Here is a 22,579-nt window from a genome sequence, read left to right on the forward strand (position 1 = left end):
TATGTACCGTATGTTGAATGTACAGTGGGGAGAACAAGTATTTGATACACTGCCAATGGATTTTCCCATTGGCAGTGTATCAAATACTTGTTCTCCCCACTGTATATATCCATCTTGTGTCTTATCTTTCCATTCCAACAATTTATTTTACAGAATATAAATAATTTACAGAAAAATATGGCATATTTTATAGATGGTTTGAATTGCGATTAATTGCGATTAATTACGATTAATTAATTTTTAAGCTGTAACTCGATTAAAAATTTTAATCGTTTGACAGCCCTAGTTATTAGCAATTGTTTCTCAAAAATGGATAGGCGACAAGACTTTTGTCAGGGACTGTATATAAATAAAATCCCATTTTGACTAAGTGGGGGCGAATGAACATACATTCATTAGCCCCTCCCAGTCAAAAAGGATTGGACGTTTAAAGCCAACAATGGCAAGAAACGATGAGCATTCAAGCCAGTACTCCAGGTGTGAGTAAATTGGACGTCTATTGGTGTCAATAGAAGGTAATGAGTTCATTTTGCGTCACTTTCTTTTAATTTTAGGGTTTTTACAGGTCACTTCCTGTAAATTTGGCAACATTTCCTGGTTATGTTTCTGTCATTTCCAGCCTGCTTCCTGTTCATTGGTCACTTCCTGTTGATTTGGGGGGCATTTCCAAGTTACTTCCTGTTGTTTATTCCTGCTTGTTTTGGGACTTTTTTGGTCACTTCCTTGTTAACTCATTGGCTGCCATCAATGGCGCGAGATGTCCAGTCCATTTTGATTGGGAGGGGGCAAACTAATGAATGTGATGACGGGCACGAACGTGAGCTAAGTGCAGTCGTGCACGCACTTGATCTCACAAATGACAAATAACCCCGTGGGCCGTACGTTTGACAACACTGAACTAGACATTAAAGTGCCTATGACAGCAAAAAGCATGTTCATTTCATTTTTCACGCGGAATTTTATGCTCCTGAATGAAATGGACCGCTTGGATGTGTGTGGAAGCGATTGATATACCGTATTTATTCAATTATTTGAATAACGCGCCATGAAAATGAGTGATTTCCTGGATTGACAAAGAATGTGAATGTAACGTCAGCGGGCTAATCATGTTTAGCATACAGCCAATACTACAGAAGGACTCCGGATTCAACTGATTTTGCGAATTAATTTGTTTATTTTTCGCATCACACCAGCCCAATGTGCTGCAGGCTTTTGTTGCTGCACCAGGGAGAGGCGTGTGAGTCTTTCTGGGTTGCAGAAAGTCCCCGTTCAACGCAGATAATGGCCATAACAAGTCCAACAACAGTGGGACCATTGTGAGGTGAGTAAGCTACGTGTTTTACATGAAGTCAAATACTGGGATCATGGCACACATTTTAATAAGGAGGTGGCTTGCATTTTGTAGACGACAATGCTCCTTGTCCGCGGAGGCCACTCAGCTGACGACCGGTGGGTTGTCACACACCAAGGTAGCTTCTACCCCCTCGGTCGTATTCATGTGCCCGCCAAGAATGCGCTTTCCTCGGCTTGGCCACGAGCAGCCCCCTGCGCCGACGTCGACCGGTTTGTCCACTGAGAATGGGCTTTTTTCGGCGTTCATTCCCGGCGACGAGCACTGCCAGACCGCCGTCTCTGAAAACGGGGCAGGGAAATGACAAAAGCCGGACTAACTCTGGTGGCCTAAAATACCGTTCGGGAGGGGAAAGGTCGGCAGTTTTAACCATTATGCAGTAATTTTGCCCTGTCGTACTGAATACATGCATTTTTAATACTTCATTTTCCATTTTTAGCAAGACTTATTTGTCATGGCTATACCATTTATTTAGCAATTGGGGAAAAATACTTAGATAAAAAGAATATCCTGTAAAAATACTGGAGCAGAAAGATCATGACATTTTGCCGCTCTCTGTCATACTTTTCTCGTTCTGAATCTTCCCCCTCCATGGGCTGAAATCTAAATCAGATGAAATCGTGACCCTGCCGACGTCCTCATCCAGCTGGGGACGCTCGACATGACATGCGGGACTAAACGGCAGATTAAAAGACTAATTTCCCGTCATCTGTGCTTTGCCAAATTGTTGTATATAGTCAAATCGTCTTAAAATATGATTCTAATTCACATAATAATCCTATTTAAGATTTTTTTAATGCTGTCATGGGCACTTTAAACGTTAGTGTTATTATTTTGTGTGTTTTTCCACCATTAAGTCTTTCAACATTTTTAAGATCTTTTATCTCCAGCAACGTGGTCTTCTCAAATACAACACAGTTTAGTCTTGCGCAAGACCCTGTCTTCGGCTCGCTCTGCTTCTATCAGCTTCGGGAATCACAGAAACGCATATGGCGGAAAACACAGAACAGACTGAAAAAGCAGTTTCTGCTTTTGCACTCCTCTTGAAAATAAACTGCTGTATTTTAAGCCAAAACAACTGTTGTGTTGGATAGAAAAATATGTCTATATGCTTGCATAGCAGATTCATGGCGCATTAAGCCCCCAAACTATTTTTAATTTGCCTGTTTTACCCTGAAAACACCCGTTTACAGACATCGCGCAACCACTTTTGTTTCAACCTACCCATAAAATGAAGGTATTTAATTATATTCTTATTCAAAATGTCTGTAATTTTTTACTTTGAATCATTACCATATTTTTCGGCTTATAAATTGCACCTGAGTATAAGTCGCACCAGCCATCAAATGCCCAACGAAGAGGAAAAAAACATATAGAAGTCGCACCAGAGTATAAGTCGCGTTTTTGGGGGAAATTTACTTGATAAAATCCAACACATAGAACGGATATGTCACCTTGAAAGGCAATTTAATATAAAAATACAATAGAGAACAACATGCTGAATAAGTGTACAGTGTGATGTTACATGATGCATGAACAATGAAATGCGAATATACTGTCCTCACCAGGACGCTACGGCTCGGTCCTGGCTATACAGCGAGCTAAACTCCCAAATGACGATGCTGGACGTCCGTATAATTTGCTGAATCAATTTTGTCCTCGATACCAAACAGGTTCGCATCAACGTAAATAAATGATAATTAGGTGCTATTACTGCAATGACACAAATGGTTAGCATGCGTTCACTAGTATTAGCACATCGCTCAAACAACCACACAACTGGCTCTAAGTGTCCGATCGCAGGTGGAAAACGCACAACAACAACAGAAAACATGATACACACAGGCGCTGCCTCTGTAGAGATATTTTACAAGCATAAACAATGAACGTAGGTTCGCAACCGTGTTTCTCTCTCTCTCTCGCCCACTCTCAGAGACGCTGCGTAGCTGTCCATCTTTTTCTGGCGTGTGAGCGCTCTTCTTCCCGTAAGCAAGTGCAAGTGCGCCCCCACTTGGGCGTGAAGGCGCCACAAACTAAAAGCATGCATTTCAATATAAAAAAGTCAATAATACAATTGAACACACATTGCCAAAGGCAGAACGCAAAAGTGGCCATAGCTATTAAGAGTTATTCAAATAACTACAGCATAAAGAACATGATAACGAGTTTACCAAATCATCAGTGTCACTCCAAAACACCAAAATAAGATGTGAAATGACATTATAATGTGTTAATAATTTCACACATAAGTCGCTCCTGAGTATAAGTCGCATCCCCAGCCAAAATATGAAAAAAACTGCGACTTATAGTCCGAAAAATATGGTAATTGATGTCTAATATTTCATTTGGAGAAAAAAAAAAAAAACGACTATAAAAAAATCATTCACTCGCATATTTTAAACTTTTATACAAAAGACGTCACAATGAAAAAAATGGCGTCTGTAAAAAAGTCACGGATATTTACCTCATAACTATCGCTTAATTGTATTTTTTTTGTCGTTTCTGTCGCATTTTTTCCGATATGTTAGATGATAAATAATCGATCCAAACAAAGAAAAATTGGAATCTTGACCACTCCTTGATGGCTGCGATTTCTGCATCGCGACCCTTGTTATATTACCATGTTTCACCCATAAAATTCCCAAAAAATCCAGCTGTGGCCATTCACAGCAGTGTCTTGACACTCAGTGATACATGCTACATGACGTTTTTGGATCGCAACAAGGTAAGTACGCGATAATATCTCGAATTTTATTTTTTATTTTATTGAAATCATAGCGTCTGTAATTCTGCTCTCAAGTGCTCTCACTTCCAGATAGGGTTTTGCTGTTTAATTTTTATTTATTTATATATTTTTGAAATGCCCCACTGTTCAAAAATTTTCTTCCCCCAGAAAATTGAGATTTTAAGCTTTCCAACGATGTATCACACATGCCTATCGGACAATTTTGAAAGTTGGCTAAATTTGGGGTCTCAGAGCGGGACTTCAAGTCACCTGAGTGTTTTCCGCCATATACTGATGTCAGAGCAAAGGACAGTCTGTTCCAAAATTTTGGAATAAAGTGTTTTTTAATGCACGCCGATCTGATTATTTGGCATAAACCACCTCTCTCATTCGGAATCAAATCTCTATCTATCTATCTATCTATCTAAAGTTCGGATTCCTTGTTACCAATTGTGCAAAATGCAGGTCGGCAAAAAATAGCGCCGTAGCCAATCGTTTCCATTATATCCTATTGTTCAACGTGTACCGGCCGCGCCAGTGCTCCGGATTGACTGCGGACCGTCTCCGGCGTGCCTGTGTTGTTGACGTGTGGGCGCTCCCGTCAGGGGTGACATTTCACCCGGGGCGGCTATTTTTCGGCACAACACCGCATATTCGAGTGGCAAATTAAGAGCGCTGTGCTTCAAACTTGTCCTGTTTATGAAAGTCGATTGTCATATGCTGGTGTTGTGCAGTAATGAGCATATGTGACTTCTGTGGCGTTTGCTAACTTTTTTAATGCGCGCACACACTAGATATCATGAAATGGCAAACTAGATATGCTACGTGCCATGCCACTGGCTACGTGAGCCCAGACTGATTATGGGACACGTAGTCCATATACTACATCGATGAATTATAAACCGCCATGACTGAATGGAAGTTAAGAAGGCCAAATCAATCCATACCAGTGACTATAGATAATGCTGCAAATATTGTTAATTCAGTACGTGACACAGATGGATTCGGACCCCAAATAGGATGTCTTGCTCATGTAGTAAACCTAGCTGCTAAGAGAGCTGTAGCAATCAACAGTGTGCCCCGCCTCACATTACAAACAGTAAATATTGTTCTCAGCAATTTTATACTAAATTTCTTCAGATCAGTAAGAAGTAAGCACATAGATATTAAGCACTAAAATGCATGTTTAAATGATGGCAATTTAATTTTTGCTCGTTTGCCAAAAAAAAAAAAAGTTATTTTTTTCCCAAAGCATTAAATGTATTGAATCAGATCAAAAATCATGTCCCCGTATCAAAAATCGTACCGAACAGTGACTTAACTGTATCGTTGCATCTAGGCATGTGCCGGTATGAGATTTTGACGGTACGATAACCGTGAGCAAAAATAACGCGGTTTCACGGTCTCACGGTATTGCAATTATAGCTCCCAAAAATTTTGAGAAGTATGGGTTAAAAAAAAACAAAAAACTTTTTCCATTGAACAGGATTTTTTTTTTCAGACCATAGTTGCAAATTGGAACATGAATATATTGTTAAAATAAATAAATTATCAATAAAAAAATATTTGAAATAAAATTAAAATAAATATAACTTATAGACTATACTCACAGCCACAGCTCAAGTTGCACAAGATTACAGCAAGAACAAAATAATTTCTATAAAGTAAAAACACTTCTGAATAAAATTTTTAAAAATTTATACTGCACGACTTTTTTTTGAGGGTGGAAAAGCTTAAGTGAAGTTTTGCCATTTTCAGCCACTGTGTCAACTCTAGTCTACATGATGTCATGCCTTTGTGTTAAAAAGAACATAAGGAATTCATAAATTAGGTAAAAATGTATAAGTTAGTTAAAATGTCAATATTGTTGTGGAAAGGTTTCATCTAAAAAAAAAAAAAAAAAAAAAAAAAAAAAAAAAAAAAAACACACATTGGGAGTGAGACCTCACCTTGATCCAGCGAACGTGGATTTGTGCTTAGGGCAAGATCATCGTTCGTAATTAGCGATCTTTGATGCTATCACTTTTTCCCCTTCATTCAAGCGAATCAAGCTTGTTTTCTCACTCTGCGGCTGTAACACTCAACGAAGTTGCTCTCCCAGCTGAGCCTAGGCTAACATTCATCTTTGTAAGCTTTTACTTAGTTTGTATATTGAATTTGAAAGGAAAATGTGTGTTTTGTTTTTGGCGAACTTTTTCCATGGTGCTAATCTGTGGAAGCTACTCACATGGAAAAATCTAATTGTACAACATTTTAAATGTATTCATTTTGCATATTAAACTTACCACGATTTGAGAGCTCAATAAATTGAAGAACAGTACGCCTTATGTTTGGAGTAATTGTTTTTAGGTTAGCTGGCTGTGTAGCCGATAGCGTCACTCTCACACACAGCAACAAACGGGAGGGGGTGAGCGCTGCTGCGCCAAGCCGCTTCTGGCTGCGTTTTTGACACAAGAAAAATAGCGAATACCGTCCTACGGTCTGACGGAAAATTTTAGTGGTTTTGAAACTGCGACGTTTTCACACCACGGTAAACCGTGAAACCGGTAACCGGCACATGCCTAGTTGCATCCCTATGGAACACCACTGGAGAAGCTGTGAGGGGAAAAATTTTCACTTGCCTAAATGCTTAAGTTATTAACTGCAATTCTTTTTGTTTTTTTTTCTTGAAAAACACATTTTATTTCCTCTGTGTTTCTATGCGGTATTAATATTGTTGTCTTTTACTTAAGAGGCATGGTCTATTGTTTTTAGTTGTGATTTCTTTTCGCGTTTAAATGGGTGTACTTGATCTATTAATATATACTGTATTCTCACTGTGTTATTGTAAAACGGTTTTTAAAAAATTGGGGGGGGCGCAATAATATCGCATATCGCAATAATTTATGAGATAAATTATCGCACACTAAAATTTGTTATCGCGACAGGCCTATGTGTACATGAAGCATTTTTATTTGGACCAGGCTTTTAATCCGACTAAAAGTGGCCATGTAAACATAACTAATGGCAGCCAATGAGTGAATGAAAAAAGTTCCAAATTCACACCCAAATTGCTAAACTACCTTCTGTTTGAGCACACCGCACGTTTGATAAGGAACCCAAATAATGCCTCCATTTGTAAATGAGGCCTCCTCTGTCGCATCCCAGCGGAGTCGAGTTGAAATATTACACTAATATGAGCAACTATTAATAATGAGCCTCACCTCTTACCCAATCACTCCTTCCGCCTCCATCTCTATCTCCTTCCCTCCCTGCTTCCCCCTCTCCGACTGCCTCTAATCCTATCATGCGGGCAATAAGTGTATGCACCATGAGCACATTTAATTTCTGCGGTTGGTTTTCAGCGAGCCCAGAGGTGAGCCTTAATAAGGATCAATGGCACTTTATCTGGGACAGCACCCACTTCACAGCATGCAAATTACACAAGCAAGCCTTAAAAAAAAGATGGAGGGGGGGAAAAAAAAGAAAGAAATGGATTTAATTAAAAAATGTAGAACCACGGGCTCTGGAAATTCAATTAAAGGATTTATGCAAAGGTTGGCTAGCTTTTTGTGTTGCAGTTCCTGCTTATATAATGAGCTTTTCATATTAAAAATCAATAGGTAATCTGGGCTAGGGGATCGGTTGCTTATGTACATTTTTTTAAATCAATTTGAAAAATAGTCCATCAGCTCGGTGTCACAACAAAGCATGAGGGAGGGGGCGCGCAGGCGTGAGGAGGGGTGAGGGGTTACTTCCTATCCGAGGGGTCACGGTGTGGGGGGGGAAAAAATGAAGGTCCAAAGGGACGCGAGGAGGGCAAAAACGAAGGCAGGATGGGTCAGTTTGTGTCTCCCGACGGCCTCCTCTGATCCTTTTTATTAGAGCTGGAGTCCCTTGGCAAACAAGAGCAGAGCTGCTTATGACCTGTGGCTTGTGGGTAATTTAGCCTGGCTCGGATGCCGATTGGGTCCGGACTGAGACAACCTCAACTGGGGAGACGTCTTAATAGTCTCTCTGATGTGAGTTGAGAAAGGTTGCACTTGAGACTTGAATAAAATGTGGCTTGAAACCTCACTTGTAATGTATTTTGAAAAAAATAAATAAAATAAAAGAAACTTAAAGCAACACTTGGTAACTTTTTTAGTTTTGGTCAATTTCAGTGACGCCGGTGGACAAAAGTGGTGGTGTTTTGCCTTAAGCAAGACTGCGTTTGCCATGAGGACCAGCGAACACCCGCACGGTGTCGTAAAATTGTCAATCAATCAAAAATCATTCTCCCGGTGGCCTCCAGATGGATTAAACAACATTTCTATTTCTAAGGCAGCGTACCGCTGCGGAGGTGTCGCCAAAATACACAGAACATGAAATTTGCTCATGAAGTTATTTTTGCTGAACTAAATGTTAATAATGTGTTGGGGCTATAATCATAATTATTGAGAAGAATACGATTGTATGTACTTTTTAAATTGCTGTAATTGATGTGGCCCACACTCACCCAGCTCTAGTGGCCCCCAAACAAATTGATTTAGAGACCCCTGGTTTAAAATTTATATTCCATGCGTGTGTTCATTTAAGTTAAAACCTTTTTTCCCAGCACATTTGCAGGGTCCCACACAAAACAATCTTTTAGGTGTCATGGGGGGACTTGAAACCATAAAATAGTCTGTGTACAGTGGGGCAAATAAGTATTTAGTCAACCACCAATTGTGCAAGTTCTCCTACTTGAAAAGATTAGAGAGGCCTGTAATTTTCAACATGGGTAAACCTCAACCATAAGAGACAGAATGTGGGGAAAAAAACAGAAAATCACATTGTTTGATTTTTAAAGAATTTATTTCCAAATTAGAGTGGAAAATAAGTATTTGGTCACCTAAAAACAAGCAAGATTTCTGGCTGTCAAAGAGGTCTAACTTCTTCTAACAAGGTCTAACGCGGCTCCACCCGTTACCTGTATTAATTGCACCTGTTTTAACTCATTATCGGTATAAAAGACACATGTCCACAACCTCAGTCAGTCACACTCCAAACTCCACTATTGCCAAGACCAAAGAGCTGTCGAAGGACACTGGAGACAAAATTGTAGACCTGCACCAGGCTGGGAAGACTGAATCTGCAAAAGGTAAAACACTTGGTGTAAAGAAATCAACTGTGGGAGCAATTATTAGAAAATGGAAGACATACAAGACCACTGATAATCTCCCTCGATCTGGGGCTCCATACAAGATCTCACCCTGTGGCGTCAAAATGATAACAAGAACGGTGAGCAAAAATCCCAGAACCACACAGGGGGACCTAGTGAATGACTTACAGAGAGCTAGGACCACATTAACAAAGGCTACTATCAGTAACACAATGCGCCGCCATGGACTCAAATCCTGCACTGCCAGACGTGTCCCCCTGCTGAAGAAAGTACACGTCCAGGCCCGTCTGCGGTTCGCTAGAGAGCATTTGGATGATCCAGAAGAGGACTGGGAGAATGTGTTATGGTCAGATGAAACCAAAATAGAACTTTTTGGTAGAAACACAGGTTCTAGTGTTTGGAGGAGAAAGAATACTGAATTGCAACCGGAGAACACCATACCCACTGTGAAGCATGGGGGTGGAAACATCCTGCTTTGGGGCTGTTTTTCTGCTAAGGGACCAGGACGACTGATCTGTGTATAGGAAAGAATGAATGGGGCCATGTATCGAGAGATTTTAAGTGAAAATCTCCTTCCATCAGCAAGGGTATTGAAGATGAGACGTGGCTGGGTCTTTCAGCATGACAATGATCCCAAACACACAGCCAGAGCAACAAAGGAGTGGCTTCGTAAGAAGCATTTCAAGGTCCTGGAGTGGCCTAGCCAGTCTCCAGATCTCAACCCAATAGAAAATCTGTGGAGCAAGTTGAAAGTCCGTGTTGCCCAACAACAGCCCCAAAAAAAATCACTGCTCTAGAGGAGATCTGCATGGAGGAATGGGCCAAAATACCAGCGACAGTATGTGAAAAGCTTGTGAAGAGTTACAGAAAACGTTTGGCTACCTTTATTGCCAACAAAGGGTACATAACAAAGTATTGAGATGAACTTTTGCTATTGACCAAATACTTATTTTCCACCATGATTTGCAAATAAATTCTTTAAAAATCAAACAATGTGATTTTCTGTTTTTTTTTTCCACATTCGCTTTCATTGTTCAGGTTTACCCATATTGACAATTACCGGCCTCTCTAATAATTTCAAGTGGGAGAACTTGCACGATTAGTGGTTGACTAAATACTTATTTGCCCCACTGTATATGTTACATATAGAGGATAATGGGACAGTGGGCCTCAATGAAGTTTGAAACAGTTCCGAGAACTGACACGAACAGGTGCAAACTTTCGGTCAATCAAATAAGAGAAATGTTTTCCATTCATTCCCACTGCACACTTCTAAAATGACATCTTTTCCCATTGGGCTGGGATACCGTTCACGTCGTCTTCACACTCATGTAAGTGCGCGCATGCGGAAGGGAGGCGGTGGGCTTGACCACTGACCGCATACAGTAGCAGACTGTCAGCATTTGATTGGTTCTTTATTGATCCAGACACGCTCTCCATCACATCAACTCATCCACAATAAACCATTTACACAGTTTCCTTGTGCAATGGAGCACATAACCAGGCCTTGGGCCATCTCTGCTCACCCGCTGCGGCTCTATGAGTGCGTTTGTGTGTCTGTGTGTGTGTGTGTTTTCTTTAATGAAATGGTATCGCCGTGGACAATAATCCTAGTAACAGGATTGGGCAGGAACACACATGTCAATAAAACCAAATTGGATTGTAAGCTTTTGCCCATCTACGCACAATCTTTCCCTGCATTGAGTACGGTAACCTTCCACCAAAAAAAAATGCAAATAATTGACACATCGGCAGAGAATCATTATGTTTCAGTACCAATGACATCGATAGATGTCTAATCCATTTTGACTAGGAGGCATGGTTGTTTTTGGCAGCCCTTTTAATTTTCGTCTTGGTCTTTTGGACAATAATACTACTTTAGTCATATTTTAAACATTTCAAAACTCGATGAAATTAGTCTGCATTTAGTCGATGTTTATTCAATATTATTGTCTGTAAAATTCAAAAGCTTCACTCCAAAAATAGTTTTCCAACAATTTCGAATTAACATTGACAGACGTGCACATATTGTACCATCTACAAGCATCTATCAATCGTATCACGTGATGATACACCCTCCGCAGGAAAACGATACATTATTTTCAATTAGTCAAATTCACCTGGACGTCACGGATTGTATGCAAAAAAAGTTGCCCGAGGGTGTATGAGAACGCTCGTCATTAGCAATAGCCTAATGCTAACGTGAACATGAATGCTATGCTAACGTGACGAGTTACATTTAGTGTGGGATGAACACTCAGCACAGACTTTTAAAGGCTAAAGCAAAATTGAATATTCTCTCTTGCCAAGATAAGAAGACAAATCTTACCGTGTGTGTCTCAAAACAAGCAATGCGGAGACTGGAGAGGACGCTATTGGGTGAGTTGGGGGGGGGCTAGCACGTCACATGAGTGACACAACCAGCCACTGCTACTATGCAGGCTAGCTTCATATGAAAGGTCACACATTGTTAACATGTGACGGAAACTATGGCGCATTTTCATCTCATCAGCCGAAAACTGGCATTCACGTCGTGACGTTTTAGTCTCCCAAAAACGTTTTAGCTCGTTATCGTCTCATCATGAAAAATGTGTTCGTCGACAAAATATTTCCGTTAGTTATCGTTGATGAAAACAACACTGCTGGGAGGGGTGGCAGCAATCATTCGCACCCCCTCGCAGTCGGAATGGATTGGACATCTGTCACGTTCGATGGCATCCAATAAAAATTTTGTTCTAATACATTTAAGTGCATTTAACGTGCAGGTGTAAACTGATGGCCTGGGTGGCCAGATACGGTGTTTCACGTCATTTGGTGTGGCCCATGAAAGTAATTCATTGCTTCGATTTCATGTTTGTCCCTAAAATAACATTTAAATAATTTCTGTAGTCCTCAATGACAGTTCAAGGATTATAGAAATCAGTTTTTTTTTAAATATTTTATATTTATAAATATTTATAAATATAAATATTTATAAATATTTTATTTTATTTGAAAAAAATAGATTAACTGTTCTTTTACTAGATAAAAAATTACAAATATAAATAAATAAAGTGAAAACATGTGTAATTCCTATTCTAGTGCTGCAACGATTAATTGGTTAACTCGAGTAATTAGACGAGAAAAAAGATTCAAATTAAATTTTTCTGCATCGAGTATTCGTTTAATTAAAGTAGCTTTGTAATGGTTAGGTTTTAAAGTGTTTGTATTTAGTTTCATTGATTTGGGTGGATACACTGCCCTCTAGTGGTGACAGTGAATATGACAAAACGCATCTAACATGGCTGGATCCATCTGCTCCCTGTTAAGACCAACATAAGCTAAGTTTTTGTTTGAGCTAATGTTTTTTTAATGCATTTGTAATTTAGTTTATGAGTATCTTCAGTCGTTTTTTTTTTGTGTGTGTGTTTGAACCATTCGTTAAAAGCATTGAGGAAAAATGTGAGCATTTTATAGCGATTTAAGCAAGCGGATTTTGCTGTGTAAGTTAGCCAATTGTTCTTTTCTTGTGCTTTGATCCTTATTTATGTATTTTTATATAGTTTGAGGCTCAGCTCAGGTATTTAAATTTTTATGTTCCTTATCCGATTACTCGATTATTCGAACTAACGAGTCAACTACTAAAATGATCGATAGCTGCAGCACTACCTATTTCCCTTTAAAAATAACAATAATAAAAAAAAATAATAATATTTACTTTTTTTAAGATTCAAAATGTGGAATATATAAGAAAATATTTGTCATTAAGAGTCAAAAAGAGAATTTGGAAATTTGTTCGGTCAAAAATATCCCAAAGATCATCAAATATTAAATAGTTGATTTATATGTTATTCGATTTGTCAATTCATCATGGCAGCCATATTTGGCTGACAATGACTCTCCAAAGGGAACCATAACTACGGCATGGCCAGCAACAAAGATGAGTTTGACACCCCTGATTTAAAGCAAATGGTAAAGTTAAAACTATTTTAAAAAATGTTTTACAAATAGGCTCGTCTTGGATTGACAACAAAACAGGTTCCCTGTCTGAATAACCATTTCTCTACCAGCCACCGAGCACTGATGCCTGGTCAAAAGTTCAGTTTGTGCATATGTAAAAAGGTGGCCTGGTGCCCGAGGCAGAATCCACGGTAAAATAATCACGCAAGAATCGTGGAACCAAGCGTTAGTATGGTGTCTGACAGGGCGCTATTATGGTGGCGGATGTGATCTCCGGTCACATCGGCGCTGTGGGCCTACAGTGAAGCTATAGATTGGATGAGTATAGGGCAAGGCCCAGCTGCTAAGAGCCTGAGGGTACGCCAATCTTCAGGGGGCAATCAGGCCATCAACAAAATGTCACAGGGTCAGTGATACAGCATGGCAACCTCACAAAAGGTTACAAAACTCATTCATTATCGCATCTTGAAATTTGCGCATCCAATATCTTTTGTCTTTCCCAACTTCATTGTATAGATACCAACAATTCTGTGCATATTGTACATGGGTTTGTACATGGGTATAAGTCGAGTTGTCCGATATTATCAGGTAGCCGATAATGTGGGCCGATAAAAGCATTTTAACACGATATAGGATAATATCGAAATCGATTTTTCATTATCGGTTTTAGGTCAATATGCATGTTGCCTTCAAAGTGAATGTAAAAGCCCTCTGCCTTCGTACAAGGGCTGGTCACAGTTTATCACAGCAGTTATGCTATTTAATCATTAGATGTCTCCAAACTAGGATGCTTGGGATTTGTTATGTGAGCAGACCATTTGAGTTCACGGTGCAAAAATTAAATGAACAATAGATGATTGAAAAATAATGATTTATAAAGTACTGATGTATAACTAGGCGGCACGGTGGCTGAGTGGTTAGCACATCTGCCTCACAGTTCTGAGATCAAGGGTTCAATCCCGGGCTTCGGCCTTCCTGTGTGGAGTTTGCATGTTCTCCCCGTGCGTGCGTGGGTTTCCTCCGGGAACTCCGGTTTCCTCCCACATCCCAAAAACATGCATGGTAGGCTGATTGAACACTCTAAATTGTCCGTAGGTGTGAGTGTGTGCGTGAATGGTTGTGTGTCTCCTTGTGCCCCGCGATTGGCTGGCAACCAGTTCAGGGTGTCCCCTGCCTACTGCCCGTTGTTAGCTGGGATAGGCTCCAGCACCTCCGCGACCCTCGTGAGGAATAAGCGGCATGGAAAATGAATGAATGAATGAATGAATGATGTATAACTACTGTGGTACCAGAAAGAAATACTCAATAAGAAAAGTAATAAAACACAAAAATCTGTACAAAAGCCCGGCAAAATGCATCTTGGTAGTAACTCATTGACAATCCATCATATGGAATTTTTCATAACGTGTTAAGTACACGACTGCATATATCGGTATCGAAGTTTTGGAGCTGGACAATTTCGGGATGTCGTTTATCTGTTAAAAAGTCATTAGACATAGGCCAACACAGTTATATCGACAGTCAACTAATCAATTATTTTTGTGATTTGTCAATTGATCGGATCGTATAATGTATACATCACATGTTATCAATTTTTATGTTACTCTGAACTTAATACATTAGTAATTTTGTATTGGAACCAAAAATTATACTCTGAGAAAAGTTAGACTATGCAACTGTATCAGTGATTTCAACACGAAAGCAAATGTTAAACACCTGAACATGATTAATTACCGTATTTTCCCGATTATAAATTGCAGCTTTTTTTTCATAGTTTAGTTGGGCCTGCGACTTATACTCAGGTGAGACTTAGATGTGGTTTAAACTGCGAAAAAGGCGCTTTAGGCGTGCCCTTTACTTCCAGAGCTGTTCAGAAATGACACCAAAGATCATCATCAATTCATCAGTGACCCTTGTAGGGCAATTTGGTTGCAATATAAACACCACACAGTCGACATCAGTTCAAACATAGACATGTAAGTAAAATCATATACAAAAGAAATAAAAATAAACACAAAGATGTTTGTATTAACGAGACTTGGGTTGAGTCCATTAATTAGCATTAGTATCTTTTTTTTTTTTGCCCAAAAAAAAAAAAAAAAAATCAACCAAGCCACAGCTTACCTGTAATTTTTGCACTATAAGGCGCATCTGACTATAAGCCGCCACCCACCAAATATGACATGTAAACGTCGTTTGTTTAAAGATAAGCCGCACTGGACTATAAACCCAAGCTGTGCTCACTGTATTGTGGAATATTTACAATGAAAGATATAAACCGAAAACACTTTATTTGACAGCGGCATCATACGACTGTCATAAGACCAAATGAACCCCCTTGAAGCTTTGAACCAATTGGCTACAAAGCTTCATTGCTACAAGAAGCTTCATTTGGCCATCACTGCTCCCCTGAGGGAGACAGTCAACATCTGCTGCCACCTGCTGTCAACACTGATGTCATCAAACATGCCTCCTAGCATGCATTGCAGCGCTACAAATGTTATGGTGTTACACTTATATATAGCACTTTTCCACCTTTCAAGGCGCTCAACACTATCTCACCATCCACCTACTGGTGACGCAGCACCAGGAGCAACGTGGGGTTCAGTGTCTTGCTCAAGGACACTTAGACGAGTTCATCAGGGCGGAGAATCGAACCCACAACGTCTGGGTTGGGGGACAATTACTCTACCACTGAGCCTGTTATTCACATTTGGGCGCCACCCAAATGTAAATAACAATCAAAATTAATTGTCTGTGCTAGTTATTTCTTCAGTTACTGTTCCAGTTGTTTCATGAATTGCTAGTTATGGTATTTGGTAACACTTTATTTGACAGTGGCGCCATAACACTGTCATTTCACAATCATAATTATGACATGACTCTGTCATGAGCATTAATGCATGCTTATAGCAGATGTCATTTAGTGTTACCCAGCAAATTATCTCTCTTTAGAATGGCTGTAAAAGATCCAAGCTGGACATAAATGGAGTTAGTAACATAATTTACCGGATGACATTTAATGACATGTCATAAGCATTCAGTAATGCTCAAGATAGCGTCTTATGACAGTCTTATGACGCCACTGTCAAATATAGTGTTACCTATTAACCCAAATAATAAAAACGAATAAGCCACACTGGACTATAAGCCGCAAGATTTAAAATGAAGGAAAAAAGTTACGGTTTATAGTCCGAAAATTATGGTATATCTTGAAAAACCTTCAGGTGCAAACATCTGTACCGCTACACTTCACCACTTTCAGAGAATAATCAACTAATAATCCTCCAAAATAAGTCACTACACCAAAACATGTCAGCTTTGGCACCCATCCCAAAACTTTGACTATCCCAGATCAAATACTGTATATCAATCTAAATCTGTCAATCAAAGTCAGCGCATTAATCACAGCGACTAAATCAGAGCGCCGTGATAACACCACAGCCTTCATCTCTCAAAATACAAGCAAGCAGATGCAAACCACTGCGGGACCAGATCATTTAATGCTGATAATGTGCGCAAAGGACACGGGGAAAACTCCCACTCTAAACACGCTGAATTAAAGAAACAGGGGCTTTACAGGCCATCTCTGATAAGCAGATCAAGGCGCAGGGAGGGGAACACGATGTTAGCGCCAGATAGTTTGGCTGATTAAAATGTCACGGCACTTTATAGATGCCTTTCTCAACTCAGCAAAACTGAATCAGTGATGGCACATCAGTGGCGGAGTGGGCTGTGCTCTTTGCTAATAGACAAGTTTCTTTGACTTTAACTCATTCGCCGCCATTGACGGAGATAAATGATAGTGAATGATATTAAGGTAAAACACCGGCAGCTCATTATTGCTGGTAAATAAAAATGGGAAAGCCGTAAAATACATGTAAAAACGCTATAGTGCTTCAGTAAGTGTAAATTTTGCAAGTGATTTGTGTAGATCTGAAAATCATAGAAAAATGAGATGACCCTGAAATGCTCCAAAATCAACACGACATGATCTGATGTCAACAAGAAGTAATGCAAGAATGTCCAAATATCAATAGGATGAGGCCCGATACCAACTGGAAGTGAGCCAGAAAAATGATCCAAAATCAACTGGAAGTGACCCAAAATCAACAGAAAGTGGCATGATAATGCCGCAAGATCTACAGGAAGCAACAAGCAGGACTTTACCAATCGGCACAACAAAGAATCCTTATGCAATTTATCCAGAAATTGCATTATCTTGTTATTTTAGACCGTGATCTAAACATCATCGGTCTTGATTGTGGGTTTAATATCACTGCACTCCTTGTATAATGGCCCATTTCTAACAAGAATTTGAAATCACTCCCTCAACTTGCAGACGAGCAGCCTAACAACTGACGAGAGGTTAAAGGAAGTGCTGTGCATATAGAAAGTTGATGAAAATTCTTGAAAACCTTGACGAGTGTACCAGCAGCTGAAACCACACTGGACTGTTGGCTCGGTAGTCAGAACGCTTAACTGTGGGAGTGACAATACTGTACATTTTACTTTCGTTTGCTGTAAAATCACAATTTTCACAATTTAGTTTTTTAAGGGATCCATGGATAGACAGACTTGTAGTTCTTAAAATATAAACGTGATTATGAGTTAAAATAATTTGATATTGAAACCCCTCTTGATGTTTTAATTTTTATAGAATTTGTTAAATTAGTTGAACTAGTAGGTCGCCATTGTTGTTGACGTAGCAGGCCGGTGATGTCACATGGTTATGCTGCCGAGCTTCCAGAATATGACTCTAGCAACGTAAACATGTCATCTGTTCAAACGTTTCAATTTGAACCCGAGAAGAACATGAAAGAAAATGACAGCACTGTCGATAGTTCACAAAACGAGCAGCAAAAGCAAAATGAACAGGAAAGAGGGGATGAGACGAGACGAGAGTAGGAAAAAAAAACAAAACGGTGGAAACCAAAATGTGCTACACTGCCGAAACGTGCTACAAGAGGCGAATTAGACACCCAAAGTACAATGTGCGCTTTTATCTTGTTTTGTTTAGATGCACACAGACAGAACATACTAAAGACACCTTAAGAAAATACTTAAAAGTAATATCAAAAAGGGTTTTTGAAAAATGCTACGTGACTAATGCGGTCAAAAGATAAACAATCTGCTTCAAAGCTACCACAAGAAAACAATGCTTAAAAGTATGAGAGGGATACACATGCAAAAAGTATTTTGAGGCAATGAAAAGGTAATTAAAAAGACTTAATAAAAGCAAAAATATTAAGTAGTTGCCGCTTTTAACCGATGTGCGCATGTGTTGGACGTCTCGCCGAGTAGAAGGAATTGCAATAAGCCGGAAGAATTAGTCCAGTAACAGTTACAAACTATGTCATCACCCCGAGCGTCCATTGCACGCAAGACAGATTGTGCCCTCCGTAGGTGAAAACATGTATTAAATATTATAGTTTTTAAATAAATGGCAAAATTGTATGTGTTTCTAATAACATATTTTAGCATAAGAGAACAACTGTGGCTTATTAGAGTCTACAAGAATTAAGTCAGAGATTCCCTTTAAACAAAAGTTCAGTGGTATGGGAAGTGGGGTGCTGAGGGTGCTGTAGCACTCCGTGGTGTTGGGAAGGGGAAAAAAGTATGTTTTTCTTATGTTGGTAAAATAAATCAATAAATAAAACATATTGAAAGAATAGCATATTTAACTTTGGGGATTAAATATATATGTTGAAAAAGTTGTTTATTTTTTGGTTAAAAACATGGTCAACGCCTGATACCTTGCTTGCTACCAGTACCAGGTTACCTTGAATAAGATGCTATTGAAACGTAAAAGATAACTGTTGATAGAGGAGTCGTTAACATGGCGCAAAAACGAATTAGCGATTTTTTCTTTACAAACACAGCAACGTTTTCTACTATTTTAATTCGAGGTCCAAACTGAAGATGACAATGATAGTTTATAATAGTGGCCGGCGAGGAAAAGGTAGCTGTGGCAGACTGTGGAGAACTTCAAATAGGAAAGACACACTTGCATTGTAGCCATATTTTTGTTTGTTGTTGCTGTTGCGCTGCCGCCGTGCAGAACGCTGTTGGATATTTGTGTGCAATCTATTTGAGTATTGTGGAAAGTGTGTGTTAAACCGAGGCTTATTGTACTTTTTAGTTTCCAAATGTGTGTGTTTTTTTTGGGCAATGCCATTGAATTTCTGGATTATTTTGATACTTTTTAGCTCTTAAAAAATTGATATAATTACGAGGGGCATTCAAAAAGTAATGCACTCAAGTGCATTATTCGTACAAGATTTTACCAATCTTGTTTATATTTGGCACAAACATGATAGGACACACCTTTTTGTGATTGTTATATGTGTTTTTCTTATTTTCAGATTTTTAAAGCTTAAACTAGCTTCCAAAATGGCTGCCCCTCTTGAAGCTCGTCAGAAACAAAGAGCTGTAATCGAATTCCTTGTTGCAGAGGGAGAAACCCCTCTGACCCCTGATCCCTCATTACTGGAGATGAAACATGGGTATACCATTTTGAACCTAATCTAAAAGGAGATCAGTGAAATTCACCACGGAGCAAAAAGTTCAAGGCCCAAAAGTCAGCTGGCAAATTATGGCCACCGTTTTTTGGGGTTCTCAAGGTGCAATCCTTATGGATTTTTTGCCGAAGGGGGAAACCATTAACTCTGAGGTATACATTGAGATCTTAGAAAGCTCAAAGCAAGAATTCGACGTTTTCGACCCAAATTGGACATGGCAAATGTGCTCCTCCAGCATGACAATGCACGTCCTCACACAAGTATCAGGACCATGGTGGTCATCACTTCATTTGGATGGACAGTGATACCACATCTGCCATATTCTCCTGATTTGGCACCGCCAGACTCCCTCCTCTTTGGTCCAATGAAAGAAGGACTCCGGGGCAACCGATATGGCAATGACAATGAAATGAAAACTGCTGTCAAGAGCTGGCTTAGAGATCAACCGGCTGAGTTCTACAACACTGGTACACATGCCCTTGTTCATAGGTGGACTGTAGCTCTTGAGAGAGGTGGAGGCCATGTGGAGAAGTAAAAATGTAATCCTCACACTTGTACCTTTCTTTTGATGTATAATACATGTTGCTATTATAATTTGTTTGTACACAATAAAGTTGGGTGCATTACTTTTTTGAATACCCCTCGTAATTAAAAACCCCAATCCTTTTCACCACATTCTGATTGTCCGAAAAATGGCGCTATCGGCCCGATTTCCAATCACGTGATCGGATCTTGGTCATCCCTACTTGTTTCGGTAATATTTTGGCAACCACAAATTAATTGATTTTGAAACCATTTTTATTATTGTGTAGATGGTAATAGATGTCAGAATTACCGCTGCTAGCCCTCCTAATTCAAATAGATTGGAGGTCTATCACAGTCAGTGGCAAAAACTGTAATACAACATTCAACGGAGAATCACCAACACTTCCATAAATCAAAGCTGTGTTTTAAATGAGAGGCAGGTTATTTGTGTAAGAACACACATGGGAGGCCTCCGTGATTGTTTTTAGGGCTCCACATTCTGCTTATGTTTGCATCCCCGAACAATCTCGGCGGATCCCGAAAGTGTACGCGCGCAATTAAAGCGATAGCATCTTCATAGCCTCGCAACCAATAACAGAAATAATATCACTGTTTTATTAAACCCTTAATGTGGGAGGGGGGCCCAGACAGCGTGAGGAGGAGAGGCTTTTAAAGAGGATACACTTCCAGGGGTCTTATCAAGGCCAGATTTAAATAAAAGCAAACGCTCAGCTTAAGGGTGTGTCAGAGTGTTAGTGAGAGACAAAGTCTATGTGTGTGTGTGTCCTTTATCAGACATGAGTTTTAGCTAATCGCTGTGTCAGCACACCCCGAATTTTAATTACTAGCCCTACCTTTGCCCTTTAATATTTACTAACATCTACAGCACGTTTAATTAAGCATGTGCGTAAGTCATCGCCCAGTTTCTCGATCCACTCCGTTAATTGCTTTCAAATAGACACCGTTCCACTTAGAATCGCCAACAACACAAGACTTGACGTCCACTTATGTTCCATAAATAGTCCCCATTGACAGCTGTTGGTGTCCAATTCATTTTACTATCAATGGCATTGAATGACTTAACAGAGATTGGAAAACAAATAGTGCAGCAACACATGTAGTCAGAAAAAATACAAGCATGTATTCTTTATCATCAGTAAAAATGACTGAATGTACAGCAGTTTCCTAATTGTGACTGACTTACTCATCTACATCAGAATTTAGGCATGCCGTCCACGTTAAGGCTGCAGCTATCGATTATTTTAGTTGTCGGTTAATCGATGAACTAGTTAGTTCAAATAATCGAGTAATTGGATAAAGGAACATAAAAAAAAAATCAAAATATCTGAGCTGAGCCTCAAATGGTATTGAAAAAAAAAAAGATAAATGAGGATCTAAATACAACAAAAGAACAATTGGCTCACATACATAGCAAAAGTCCACTAGCTTGAATGCTATAAAATGGTAACTTTTTTTCACAATGCTCTTAACAAATGGTTCAAACATATTCCCACAAAAACAGCTAAATATACCTATAAACTAAATTATGAATGCTTTAAAAAAACATTAGCTCAAACAAAATTTTGCTTTTGTTGGGCTTAACAGTGAGCAGCTGGTTTCAGCCATGTGAAATGAGTTATGTCATATTTAATGTTGCCACTAGAGGGCAGTGTATCCACCCAAATCGATAAAACTAAATGCAAACACTTTCAAAACAAACCATTACAACACCACTTTAATTAAATACATACTCGAAGCCGCAAAGTTTAGTTTCTTTTTTTAATCGAATTATTCAAGTTAATCGATTAATATGGACAAGTATGTGGACATCACTTTTTGGGTCATGCAGGCCACTTTATACGAAATTTCAATATTGTGACCTACTTGACCCAAAATGTGATGTGCACCAACTGTATGTGGGCGCTAAACATACGTAAATTATAAACAGTGATCCCTCATTTTTCGCGGTTAATGGAGACCAGAATCCACCGCGATAAGTGACAAACCACTAAGTAGAGCCCTGCCCCCTCTCCCATAAAAAAAAAAAAAAAAAAAAAAAAAAACTTTTGTTATTTTGTTTTTTTGTGTTCAATTTATTTATTCAGATTTAGAACTGCTACAGATACATATAAGCTATGTTTTTTACCCCCCCTCAATTTAAAAAAAAAAAAAAAAATGTATACATTTTTTAATAACTTGTTTTTAGGCGGTTCAATTTTAATAATGTTATAAGTTTTAAACATGTGACCGTTCCACTAAATTATTTTTAAAGAAGGATAAAGTATAAAAATGCTTGTCTTTATTAAATGCTTCATTGAGTGAGTCCACTCAAACCCGTTCACGCTGCTCAATTACACACAATGAGTTGCCACAGCAAGTGTTTAACAAGCTAAACG

The 22,579-nt window shown here is 39.1% G+C and overlaps 1 protein-coding gene across 4 annotated transcripts in view; it reads right to left on the minus strand.

The window, feature by feature from the left end:
* Positions 1–22,579, minus strand: part of wwox (WW domain containing oxidoreductase) — a 449,092-nt gene that overhangs the window by 252,193 nt on the left and 174,320 nt on the right. The window contains exon 9 of one of the 4 annotated variants that reach the window (XM_057836008.1): positions 125–1,632. The exons of the other annotated variants lie outside the window; for them this stretch is intronic. Within the exon in view, the coding sequence (XP_057691991.1) occupies positions 1,597–1,632 (36 nt within the window). The 3' untranslated portion in view covers positions 125–1,596. Of the gene's footprint in view, positions 1–124; positions 1,633–22,579 lie in introns of those variants that run through there. 4 annotated transcript variants of the gene reach the window in all.

The sequence above is a fragment of the Corythoichthys intestinalis genome, chromosome 5 (genome assembly GCF_030265065.1).
Source record: "Corythoichthys intestinalis isolate RoL2023-P3 chromosome 5, ASM3026506v1, whole genome shotgun sequence".
Classification (NCBI taxonomy): Eukaryota; Metazoa; Chordata; class Actinopteri; order Syngnathiformes; family Syngnathidae; genus Corythoichthys; species Corythoichthys intestinalis.